Source organism: Setaria viridis, chromosome 8 (assembly GCF_005286985.2).
Source record: "Setaria viridis chromosome 8, Setaria_viridis_v4.0, whole genome shotgun sequence".
Lineage (NCBI taxonomy): Eukaryota > Viridiplantae > Streptophyta > Magnoliopsida > Poales > Poaceae > Setaria > Setaria viridis.
Genome location: NC_048270.2, coordinates 5387556 through 5401153, shown reverse-complemented (window position 1 = coordinate 5401153; position 13598 = coordinate 5387556). Strand labels below are relative to the sequence as shown.

At 43.8% G+C, this 13598-nt stretch overlaps 3 protein-coding genes across 3 annotated transcripts; all 3 read left to right on the top strand.

Moving 5' to 3' along the window:
- The first annotated feature begins 4706 nt into the window (after positions 1–4706).
- Positions 4707–8460, top strand: LOC117834230 (uncharacterized). The gene is made up of 2 exons (XM_034713854.1): positions 4707–4904; positions 7771–8460. Exons 1-2 carry the CDS (start codon positions 4707–4709, stop codon positions 8458–8460), a joined length of 888 nt encoding a protein of 295 aa, XP_034569745.1.
- A 456-nt stretch (positions 8461–8916) lies between these two features.
- Positions 8917–9657, top strand: LOC140220181 (uncharacterized). The gene has a single exon (XM_072290215.1). It carries the CDS (start codon positions 8917–8919, stop codon positions 9655–9657), a length of 741 nt encoding a protein of 246 aa, XP_072146316.1.
- A 1304-nt stretch (positions 9658–10961) lies between these two features.
- On the top strand, positions 10962–13551 carry LOC117834001 (uncharacterized). Its single transcript, XM_034713603.2, has 2 exons — positions 10962–12353; positions 13185–13551. Exon 1 carries the CDS (start codon positions 11040–11042, stop codon positions 12234–12236), a length of 1197 nt encoding a protein of 398 aa, XP_034569494.1. The 5' UTR covers positions 10962–11039; the 3' UTR covers positions 12237–12353; positions 13185–13551.
- Positions 13552–13598: the final 47 nt, after the last annotated feature.

Genomic DNA, 13598 nt, shown 5'->3' with positions numbered 1-13598 from the left:
AACAGGTTGGCTACCTAGACCCTTTCCAAAGACTACATTTACATCCTTCATCATCTCGAAGACATGCTTTCCATTACGGTGTGCAGATTTTTTACGATGGTCTGGCACCCCTTTGAAATGCATCCCGCTCTTTCTCAACTGGTGGTGAGCAGGGAGAAATCAACGATGACCCATATAGACGACCTTCTTACAATGCTTCAAGTACATGCTGTCTGTGTCGTCTAAACAGTGGGTGCATGCCCGATATCCCTTATTTGTCTGTCCTGAAAGGTTACTCAATGCAGGCCAATCATTGATGGTTACGAACAACAATGCTCGTAGATTAAAGATCTCTTGTCTATCCTCATCCCACACACGTACACCTTCTTCCTTCCAGAGCTGTAAAAGGTCATCAACCAACGGCCTTAGGTACACGTCAATGTCGTTGCCGGGTTGTTTTGGGCCTTGGATAAGTGCCGGCATCATAATGAACTTCTGCTTCATGCACAGCCAAAGAGGAAGGTTGAACATACAAAGGGTCACAGGCCAAGTACTATGGCCACTACTCAACTCACCGAATGGATTGAATCCATCAGTACTTAAACAAAACCTTATGTTCCTTGCTTCACTTTCAAAGTCCAGGAATATTCTATCAATTGATCTCCACTGTGCCCCATCTGTGGGGTGTCTCAGCATCTCATCTTCCTTACGGTCTTCTTTGTGCCATCGCATCAACTTAGCATTCGCCTTGTTCCTGAACAAGCGCTTCAAGCGTGGTATTATAGGGAAATACCACATCACCTTCGCGGGAACTCTCTTCTTGGGAGACTGCCCCTCGACATCACCAGGATCATCTTGCCTGATCTTATACCGCAGGGCTTTGCAGACGGGACAAGCATCCAATTTCTCGTATTCATCACCACGATAGAGGATACAGTCATTAGGGCATGCGTGTATCTTCTGAACATCCAATCCGAGAGGGCAAATAATCTGTTTAGCTTCATATGTTGTGGACGGTAATTCATTATTCTCGGGGAGAATCTTCTTGACAATGTTCAACATCCCCTGAAATGCCTTATCGGACACACCATTTTTTACCTTCCATTGCACAAATTCTAGTGTCGTACCTAGTTTTTTATGGCCCTGCTGGCAACCTGGGTACAACAATTTTTGGTGATCATCTATCATGCGCTGCAACTTTGCTGCTTCCTTCTCAGTTTCGCAATCTCTGTATGCATCTCGTATCACCTGACCAAGGTCATCAGTAGGGCCATTTTCTACAAACTCATCTTCATCAGCCTCGCCCATTGTAGTACCTACAAAAGCTTGGCCTGCAACCCAGTCCGGAATGGTGTCATCTTCCTCCTCCTCCTCGCCATCTTCCATTACGACCCCTAGTTCACCGTGCTTGGTCCAAACCAAATAGTTAGGCATGAAACCGTATTTAAACAAGTGGCTGTGAATAGTTCCCCAGTAATCCTTTGAATACTCCTTCTTGTTATTGCATTGGAAGCATGGACAACATACGAACCCATTATCTGGCTTGTTCGCTTTGGCCACTTCGAGAAAATAATGTAAGCCATCAATAAACATCTTGCTCCGCCTGTCTGCATTATACATCCATTGCCGGTCCATCTACATCGTATTACGCATGAAAATGGATTACACTTGACAATGGATTACACGTGAAAATTGATTAAAGATCCAAACAACATGGTACAATACAACAACATGAAGATCCAAATACATATATTTAAATTAAAGTTCCAAACAACATGATACAATACAACAAGCCATCCACTGGTTATTATCTAGGAGGACTTTAAGCATCCTTGGACGGTGAAGACGAAGGTTCTGCTGACCTAGCCTCATCCTTAGGCTTATTTGTGCCGCCTGAAACGGTAGTACTAAGTGGATGTGGAACACCCGGGATTGAGGGTGGAACATAACGACCACCAAAAGGAGGTTCCTGACCCACGGCAACAGCTTCTTCACGACGTTGCTGCAAATAACGAAGCATTGCTTTTTTCAGCGCGCTCTTTTTCTTCGGCTTATGCTGAGGGCCAACTATGATTTTCCCCTTGCTGAAATAGGAACCACGATCGCCCCCACCATCGCCACTTCCTCCAGTAGCAGAAGCCATCTATGTACAAAAATTATTACCTTAACAATGCATAAGTTGTTGAACTTGAAGACCGTGATCATCTCGCGAGCATGTCCTCAACTGGGCGGCACCGCACTTCGTCATGAAAGAGGTTCAATTCTACGGAAAAGGGGACACGGTCACGATGTCCGTATCCACTCTTTCTCGTAAAATCGAACCTCCTTCTTGACATACGTTGCTGCTCGGCGGAGAACATCCTCGGAGTGATGAACACGGTATGCAAGTTCAACAAGTATGGATTTGAAAAATCATATTGAATTTGATAAGATAAACCGTCTAGACAAGGTAGCATCATTCTTAAACCACTGCAAGAATGCATACTATATATGACACATCAATCTCCCTCACATTCTACCTCAAAATACCTCTCCATTTTCTACTTCATCACATTCTAGCAAATAATCTTTCCATCTCCAAAGCATAAATCAAAGCATAACACGAGGATGAAGTAGCAAACCTTCACAACACTTGTCTTGGCTGAGTCAAATTCCCACGAAAATGAGGGAAAAAACTTCGGGCAGCACCTCCCTTGCTTCGGCACCACCGGAGAGTAGGTGAAGCTCAGCTCTCTGTCAATGTGCTGGACTGGCTCGGTCTGGAGGAGGAAGAAAGTCCTCTGTCTCGGGATATAATGGGGGATGAGTTTTTATCCCGGTTAAAAACTCCAACCGAGACAAAAGGGAACACCTTTTGTCCCGGTTGAAAGTTTAGTCCTGGTTGGAGGATCCAACCGGGATAAAAGGTCCACCCTTTTATCCTGGTTGGAGACTCCAACCGGGACTAAACTTTGTATCCCGGTTGGAGGCTCCAACCGGGATACAATGGTACCGCCACCGACGCGCCCCAGCTAGCCGTTGCAACCGGAACTAAAGGGGGGCCTTTAGTCCCGGTTGCAATTACCAACTGGGACTACCCCCCTCTATTTTTGCCTACCGTGGTGCACCCCCTTTATCCTAGGCCAACTTTAAACCGGGATAAAAGGGGGTGCATCGAAAGCTAATTCTCTACTTAGTGTAAGGCATCAGATTAAACACCTCCACTGCGTAAAAACATGATGAAAGTCACGTGGTTTTGATATCGAGCTTGAAGTTCATGTCCGTGACAACTTGTCTGCAGCCTTGAACAACCTCGCCGAACTGCAAAATTTCACCAGTTAGTTCATTGTAACTATTTTTACATATCATAAGCCCACCATGCCGCCATCTACTAATGTCTTGGACAGTTTCTGGTCATTGTAGCCATTGGCATTATACTCCTGCAGCACAATTGTGATTTTAGTGGTCCTTTGCGACACAAAAACCAAGTGAGCCTGCTTTTCGTGAACAATGGGTCCATTATCTCTTTTTGTATCCGAAACATGCCTAAGGAATCTACCATTTATCTTACGCCTTTCAAAACACACACACACACACACACACACACACACACACACACACACACACACACACACAGAGAGAGAGAGAGAGAGAGAGAGAGAGAGATTAACGGTATTCAAAAGTTCCAGGATTTTTTGTGGATGTCAGTCCCGTCCGTTTTCATTTGCTCTGATGTGCACATGAATCTCTGGTCTGCACGCTTTTTGTGATTTGTAGACAAAAGTGGTCCATTTGGCACACAACCTTGATTTGGGCTAGAAAGGAATGGACCAGCATATTTTTTACCACTTCTGAGTGTTTTTGCATGTGTATGTGGGACAGTGACTTGCATTGTCGTACCACTATGTGTGAAACACACGCCTTCGCATTACAAATATAACTTGAATATAAAAAGATTATTCCAAATTAAGGCATTATTTGGAGATCCACTGCATCTTCATTATCTATTATTCTAATATTTGAATGTTAGAAACCACCACGTTAACACCCATGGGAAAAATTATTAATTAAGAAAAATAAATATATATGCCATTGATTGTTATGATCATGAGACAGTAGCTTAATCCAATGATCTGTATCCAATATAACTAATAAAAACAGAGAAAAAACTAGACCATTGATTGTCATGATCAACAAGCAATCTAGACTAATTCAAATATTTTAAATCAAATATTGTTATGCTTGCATGCCACACTGAATACGACTCCAAATAAGTCTCTAAGACAGCACAATCAGTGTTTTCACTAGGGGAAAAACAGAATACAAACACACATTCACACTCGATTGCGAAAGTGGCAAAAGGACGGGTGCAATCCTTTGATGCCCAGATCAAAGCATGTTTCACGAATAGATATAGATCGAGACAATACACACATTGTTCACGAGTAGCATAAAGATAACATGTCACTTGCTTTTTTTATGGGACCACTAAAATTGTCAATTTTTGTGCAGAGTAGATCATCCATGCTACATGTCGTGGGTGCAGGCAGGGTGCTGTAAAAACAAAAGTTACATTTGGTAGAAATTAATAGTCCACCATCAAAGCTTCATTATTTTCAGGTTTAGGATCCTATTTATAGAAAAAGCTTCCTCCATCGGAAGGCAGTCTGCAGCACTAGCATTGCCAGCAACACATAACTAGAAAAGAGAAAAGAGCAACACATATACAGAAAGCATCCATTGGGCCAATGGCATTCCTCACCACCAACGCGTCCTGCATCTCCGTAATGGCAGCAGCCATGCCTCACCACAGCCTCATCGTGGTCAGGGCTGCCTCCAAACCTGCTGAGCACCAAGAGCAAGCAGCCAAGCCCGGCGGCGCTTATGCCGGTGGGCGGCGCCAAGCCCTGATGTTGTTAGCCGCCGGCGCTGCCTCAATAGCCGTCGTGAGCCGATCCGCGAGAGCTGATGAGCCTAAAAAAAGCTCGGAGAGTGGGTGGAAATAAAAGACATGATGAACCCATCAGTCCAGGACATGGGAAGATGGGCTGTTGCTGAGCACAACGCAAAGACAGGTTACAAGTTGCAGTTCAGTAAAGTCGTTAGAGCCCAGCAGCAAGTCGTTGCGGGCATGAATTACATGCTCGATGTCGAAACAAAGGAACCCTTCCGTTGTTATGGAGCATTTGTGATTGATCCACTGCCCAACTCATCCGAGAAGCGTCAGCTTAAGTATTTCAAGCCCTTGATTGGATGATGGCAACAACCAAATTAAGGGCCATTACTCGGTCTCTCTTATGCTTGTGTGTGTCAGTGTGTGTGTGTCTGTCCACTGCGATCCACCATCCTATCTATATTTATATAAATAACAATGGAATGCGTGTTGCTTGTGCTGGTTCTTTTTCAAATAACTATCTATATAGTTTTCATGCATGCATTGCCCCAGGAATTCTAATAAGCTAGACTGCTAGCCTTGACAGCATTTTAGAGCGCCCATGTCTTTGTAACAAAACGGAGTTTCAACTTCAAAAGAAGCAGCCAATTCAAGGTTTTTGTTCACTTGTATGGACATGGACATGGCAAGAATGCTTATCTCAGGACTGCGGATCCTGTAGGGAAAGAAATGTAAACTAAAATTATTTAGGTAAAATTGCAGAAACACTCCCATAAGTCACTTGAATTTTGACATTTCCTATAATTCATTTTGTTGCTGATGCCCACCCCTTACTCAGTTTCGTTACAAAAACAGACCTGGTATACATGCACGTCCTCAAGCCATTCAAATGACCTTTTCATTTTCTTTTCTTTTGAAAGGGAGTACAAGTTTAAATACCTAAGAGAGCAATTCAGGAACCAAAATACAGTACAAAAAGCATGCAAGAGAAGATGCAAATCACGTTGCGAGTACTTGAACACCAATAGCAGGGGCTCAAGAAACCCCCTTTGAGAGGGAAAACTACAGTACAAAAAGCATGCAAGAGAAGATGCAAATCACGTTGTCGGTACTTGAACACCGATAGCAGGGGCTCAAGAAACCCCCTTTGAGAGGGGAGTCGCTCTGATTGATTCGCGGAGAGGCAAGGGATGCTCAAGGGCTTAGACAGATTTAGGTCACCGAGAACTGCAACGCCCTACGTTCTGTGCATATGGGTATGATTCGCTCGGCTCAACGGGCGAGAAGATGTACAGGGACCTCGGTGGAGCTCTCTTCTTCTCTACGGGACAGGGTGAGAAGATGTACAGACCTATTTTTCTCTGAGTCTCCTCTTTCATGGACTTGGTCCTCACCTTATATACCCAGCTGCAGCCTGCAGCTCGCACGCCCTGCCACGACGCGGCCGCTCACGCTCGGTCCTCGCCCGTCTGTCTCGTGGTCTCGCCACATTGGGGAACGGGGAGGCGTGGATGCCTGGATGGGCTGGATGGAATGGAATTGTTGGGCTGGACGTGGCCAAGTCATTACTACCAGGGCGCCCATTTGCGCATGTGGGGGTGTGATGTAGAGGGCGTCCCCATCCTTATCTTCATCATGGCCCCAGTCGTCAATGGCTCGGTAGAGTTACTCGGAGTGACCAAGCGGGGCAGGTGCCCCAGGTAGGCTAGGCGCGCAGGCTCCCACGCTACCCCCTAACGGACGGGCGATGCGACCTGCCATGCCTACCACACCGTACACTATGGTGGGCAGCAACCGGCATCGTCAAGATTGCCCCCTCCCTTGTTAGGCGCATTTAATGAGCTTGTAGAATCCTGTCTGCGAGCCCTCGAGCATGCTTCGCATGGGCCCTGCCAGGACACAGGTTTGTGATGATCGGGGCAGTCCCGAGTATGCGCCACCCAATACTGCTTGTTCTTCCTAAGCCCCATGAGGGCCCATGCCACTCTCGTGTAGGGGTGTGGGCCCATAGACCTTGGGAAACCTGTGGTATGGCGCCGAGCCACACAGGCCCTCGTTACCATGGGAACACTCATTCTCATATCAATGACACGCGATAGCTTTTAATTATATTAGCGTTATACACATCACATAGACGAGTAGTCATCACAAAAATAGTACAACAAAAGGAACAATAAGAGTTGTATCACATTATTAATTATAAACCTGGGAAACATTCATGATTAGATCCTAAGCCCGCCCTAAGATTTAAGAAGGCTGCAAACTGTTTAGATAGAGCTGCTATTTAGAGCATTATCTCCATGCTGGTCGAAAATTTGTAAAAACAGAGATGAGGCTTTGATTTTTGAATTCTTTGGTGGAGTTTGCTCTTATAGTAATAATATCCCATTCCTAGCTATTTTCTTATCCGTAGATGTAGGTTGCAACTTTATTTACGGTTGAATCTAGGGTGAGGCTACTATCACCATTTTTTGCTATTTTGAGAGAGAGTTCAACGCACGACCAAGAGGAAGAAGAGCTAGAGAGGCAGAGCTTAATTGATCTATGTTCTGTTTGTTTGACCTTTGGCTTTCCCGAAAGCTGGCTTTTGACTTTTGCTCCTGGAAGAGTGGCTTTCTGAAAGCTGCTTTTACCGATTGTGGTAGGATTAAAATTTCTAATTCAATGTACTTATTTGAATATGATAGATGTTGCCTAAGAAGCATTTGTCGAGTGCTCAGAAAAGAAAAAAAAGAAAACAAGAAGATCAGTTCGTAGAATCGCAGAGAGGTGCTCTACATAAGTTTTTTCCCGTTACAAATAATGTTGAGATTAGTGAAGATCAAGGGCAGGAACAAGTTGCAGAAGTTGATGCTAATGAAGGTGCTACAGAAGAGCATAATTTAAATGCTGAAGCTGATGCCAATGACCATACTTAGGCTCTGAGAGGTGATACTTTACAGCCTTCAGATGATACTGAAATTGCAAATATTGATGAACAAGAAGATTTAGTTTTGGCTATTTTTGATCCTAGAACATGGGGAAATCTTGACAATAGCAGAAAAGATATCTTAATTGAGAAAGGACCCGTGAGAGAAATGGATCTACAATTCCCTCGTGATCCCAGTGGCAGACATTTTTCTTATGCTTACTACTCCAGGAAATTATCTAATGGTGAGTTTGTTGACAGGAAGTGGTTAGTTTATTCTAAGCATGTGGACAAGATTTATTGTTTTTGCTGCAAATTGTTCAAATCAAATCAGAACAAGTCATTGTTAGCATATGATGGAATGAGAGATTGGAAGCATCTCAGTGAGAAACTGAAAACACATGAGAACAGTGTGAAGCATTTGTCAAACATGAGTACGTGGAATGAGGTTCGGCTTAGATTAAGCAAAAATGAAACAATTGATGATGAAATGCAACGGGAAATTACAAAGGAAAAGGAGCGTTGGAGACAGGTCCTGGTAAGAATAGTTTCTATTGTGAAGTTTCTTGCTAAACAAAATCTAGCCTTTCGAGGATCAAATGAGAAAGTTTATGAATGTAACAATGGCAATTTTCTAGCCACAGTTGAAATGATTGCTGAATTTGATCCTGTAATGCAAGAACATATTAGGCACATTTAAAGTAATGAAATTCATCATCGTTATCTTGGCCATAATATTCAGAATGAGTTAATTTCTATTCCTGCTGATGCTGTGAAAAATCATATCTTAAAGATTATCAAAGATGCCAAGTATTTCTCTATTATCTTGGATTGTACCCCAGATGTGAGCCATGAAGAACAAATGATATTAATTGTGCATTGTGTTAATATGTCAAGTACCATTCCAAGAGTAGAGGAATTTTTCTTGGAGTTCTTACAGGTTCATGACACATCCGGATTGAGACTTTTTAATATTTTGTTGGATGCACTTCGGTCTCTTGATTTGAACATTGATAATGTGAGAGGTCAAGGTTATGACAATGGTTCAAATATGAAGGGAGAACATCAAGGTGTGAAGACACGTTTGCTTGAAATTAATCCAAGAGCATTATATATGCCATGTGCATCTCATAGTCTAAATCTCACTCTTTGTGATATGGCAAAATCTTCCAAGATAGCTATTTCATTCTTCGGTGTTATACAACGGATATATTGTTTGTTTGCATGCTCTACTAAAAGGTGGAAATTTTTGACTGATAATGTTGAGAGGTTTACTATGAAACCCTTATCTGATACTCGTTGGGAGAGTCGAATAAAGAGTGTTCAACCTATCAGGTATCAAGCCTCACAAATAATATCAGCATTGAAGGAAGTGGAAAGAACTGCTACTGATGACCCAAAAACAGTAAGTGATGCTCAATCATTGGTAACTGCACTTGAGAAATTTGAATTTATAGTTGGTATGATTGTCTGGGATGATATTTTATCTACTATCAACATTGTGAGCAAAAGGTTACAATCTAAGATTGTGTGCTTAGATGCTACTCTAAAACAAATTGAGGGGCTCATCTTATATTTCCAGAAGTACAGAGAAGAGGGCTTCAATGCTAGTATTGAGACTGCAAAATCTATTGCATCTAGTATGGACATAGAGCCAAAATTTCCTACAAAATGTCAAGGTAAAAGAAAGAAGTATTTTGATGAACAAAATGATGAAACTGAAGAATTACAACTTTCAGCTATAGATGAGTTCAAAGTTAGTTACTTCCTAGTTATTATGGATGCTGCTATTTCTTCATTGACTAGTCGATTTGAACAGCTAAAGAAATTTGAAGAAATATTTGGTTTCTTATTCAACTCAGAAAATCTGAAGTCCTTGGATGATAATGATCTATGAAAGTGCTACACTATTTTTGCAGAATCTTTTTCTCGTGACAACAAGTCTGATGTTGACTTGGATGATTTTTTCTCCGAATTAAAAGTGTTGCAAGTATCTTCGCCAGAGCAACTAATGTCAGCATCCGAGATTCTTCAGTTTGTTAAAGCTGCAGATTGCTACCCGAATGTCTCCATTGCATAACGGATTCTCTTAACTATTCCAGTGACAGTAGCATCAGCTGAAAGAAGTTTCTCCAAATTGAAACTATTGAGAAATTATTTGAGATCAACTATGTCACAAGAAAGATTGAATGACTTGGCTATATGCAGCATTGAGAAGGATATTTTGGATGACATTAATCTTGATACCGTTCTTGAAGATTTTGCATCAAGAAATGCCCGAAGACGGTCTTTTATAAAGAATTGAAGCATTATATTTTTATTTGAGGTAATCATAATGGTTATTGTTTTAATTTTTTTGCACTATTGTTATGTTTTATGAGCTATATATATTGTAAAGTATTTTTTATTATTTGTACCCTATACTTAAGTTTTCATATTAAAAAGTAGTTCAATGGGCCCTTATCTTCATCCTTGCCCACGGGCCCTTCAAATTATAGAGCCGGACCTGCTGACAGACCGCCTACGCCAAGCGCGTCGTTGAGCTGGGAGGGCTCACCGTCTGCAACCCGACTCTCACTCCGATGGAGGAGAGGCTGAAGCTGAGCCGCGATAGCACAACTGAGGAGGTGGACGCTACACAGTACCGACGCTTTGTGGGGAGTCTTCGCTACCTCGCCCCCATGCGGCCGGACTTGGCGTCCTCCATTGGCTACGTCAGTCGATTCATGTAGCGACCGATGGCGGAGCACCAGCAGGCCGTCAGGAGGATCCTCGCGAGTACCCTCGACGACGACCTAGACTAACCGATTACGGAATCTAAAAATATCGTACATCATATTTCTTTAAAATATGTTCTTGCCGCATGTAAATCTTTCCTATAAATATAAATTGTTTGCTATATTTTTTTATAAAATCTTATTTATTATGTTTTAACAAAAACACGTGCGTCTGCTGCACGTGCACTCTGCTAGTTAAAAAAAACTGTCGACCGTCCGACGGTCCTGAACTGATTTGAGTGGCTCGAACAGTCGACACAAATTGTTGGGCAGTGGAGCATTTGGGTTGGGCCTGGAGTGAAAAGACAGCGGGGCGCATCCTGGTGTTTGGGCCTTTCATCTTCGGCCCGTTGCGTCACCATCCGTCGAAGCACAAATACCTAACCCTAGCTTCCCCTGCTTCCCCAATCCCACCCATCGCCCCTGCTTCCGGCGCCGCCATCTGCTATCCCGCCGCACCGCACCCAGCCACCGGAGCAGACCGCCTCTTCCAACTGAAACCATGTCCACTACCAAGGCGTCGTCCTCCCGGCGTCCGCGTCGAGGATCCCGACGCCCCGCCAATGTCCTCTTCAACACCGAGGCCGTCGTCGGCATCCACAACAGCAGCACCACCGCCGAAGATCGCACCCGGAATGGGAAGGCCATCCAGGTCTCTTTCTGCCTCAAGCGACCACCGCAACCGTCCACACTCTACGTGTACAGCTCCGATCTGAACCGGTCCTTGCCCCCGGAGATCCTCTACTCGGTGGACGACCTCCTCCTCCTCCGCGTCAACATGGGGTCCGGGCCCTGGGACTCGTGTGGCAAGGACTACGACTACTTCGTCTACCGGGCCGACTCCACCCGTCCGTCGCTCGAGCTGCTGCGGCGCCCGCACCCCCACCTCTCCAGCTCCTCCGCCGGCCTCCTTCCTCGTCCGGATGGCCATTACACCGTCGCCGCGTTGAATTTCACGGGCACCGTTCACCAGTTCGAGCTCCATTTGTTCCACTCCGACACCTCGACCTGGATCAGCAGGATGCTGTCGGTGGACGCGCCGCTGGAGGACTTCCCGGTGAAAATTCCTAGGAACTGTGGCCGGCTTTTTCACCATACAACCACCGTGATCACCATCGGAGGTGAAGGTGGGACCATGGGATGGGTCGATCTTTGGCGTGACATCCTGCTCTGCGATGTGCTCGTCGGCCAGCCCTCCCTCCGCAGCATGCCGATTCCTTTGCCATTGGTGGAGATGAGCTACAACAACGGGCGGGGGATCGAGTTGGGCAACCCAGCGCAACGCCGCGGCATCGCCTTCATCAGAGGCAAGGGATGTCTCAGACTTGTTCATTTGGAAATCACTGAGGAATGTGTTCCGGAAATTGATGATGAAACAGGGTTGACTTCTATCAGAGTGGATGACTGGGCGCTCACCACATGGAGCAACAAGGAGATGAGCAGCTCCCTGGAGGATTGGCACAAGGAATCCGTGGTCAAAGCTTCAAGCATAGCGATCGACCCAGCGATTTCACAGGTTCTGGAGGACACCGGATTGCTGCGTAGACCACGGGAAAATGAGGCTGCAACAGAGTGGCAAAACCTGCAGAACCTCTCGATGTCTCGGCCCCTCCTTGCATCAGTGGTGAAGATATCGTTTACTTGGTGGCCAGGGAGAAGTTTATGCACCCGAAGGCATGGATTCTTTCTGTTGACATGAAGAATGGAGGCAGGCTACAGTCTGCAGCTTACTTTGGCATTCGAAGATACTGTGGTCTTGATGTCATCTATTGCCCTAGTAGAATGTCCAAGTACATGAATCCAGCCACTACCCCAGGTAATTAGCCTTTTGTACTATAGCTGCAAATGCTTACTTTTTAGACCTTAATCTGCTTTGTTCGTAATTGTCCATGCATTATAATTATCACTGTTGCGACATGTGACTAACAACTTTAGGCCGTGGCTTTTGTCACTAAATGCTTTGAAATTTGTTTGTTTTCTCATTAGTTACCTATATTGTATCTGATTTGGTTGCAGTGTCATCTGCTTCTCTTGTGGATCACTATACTTCTTTGGCTATAGATTTCCAAGAACTGCATATGGCTTGGATCAAACACGTTATCATTTATTTTACTACCCCAGTTAGTAATATTACAAGTTGATCAATTAGATAATGATTAGAAATGCACAAAGGAAATATGTCTGAAAATATGAATTGGTTAATCAACAAGGTAGACTAAGCCTTTGGCCCATGAGGTGCCTGTTCTAAAGGTTTATGCTTTCTTTGTACTATACTGACTGATTTTAGTTATAAGTATGACTGCAGATCCAACAAATTTGTAGGAAGGATTTGGTTTGTCTTAATTGAAATTTGAATTGATGTTTCCATGCAAATAGAAATAATTTTTTATATGTAGTTGCATTGCAACTCCAGCAGCTTATCCTACACGATTATGAATGTTCTTTTTTTATCTAGTTGAGTTGTGTTACTGTTGCATCTGTTTCCAATTGAATTTAGTAGTGCATGTGAAGATCCCATGGTAATCGCATAATGGAAATGAAACTATTTTTGGGGAATGACCTGTTGCATCTCAATCAAATTAAGAAAGGAATAAGTATTTCATATGCTGTAGTTCACCAATTATTTATGTTGTTTCATTGTATGCAGTAACAGTTCGGAAGGATGCTGAAGAATGAGCATGAAGATGGTGCGGTGGAGTTGATTATGATACCAAAGATGATTTACGCTAATCTACATTAGTGTTCATGGTGATCTCGTGAATCGTGATGTCACCTTCGATATGTATTTGAGTTATAAGACTGGAATGCTTATGCTTGTGGATTTCCTATTGTGTCCATCAAACCAACTTATATGGTCACGAAATCACTGTTATGGATTCTCGGATTTTTAGATCATTTTTTTGCCTGCTAGTTAATCAGCGAATGTATGATGTATATTGCATAGATTGCCCCAGTAGCAGCGGCGTTTAGACTTGTTTGGTTTGAACCCTGAGAAGAAATGCCTGGCCGCCGCTTGTTTGGTTTGAACCCTGAGAAGAAATGCCTGGCTGGAGCACTGCGT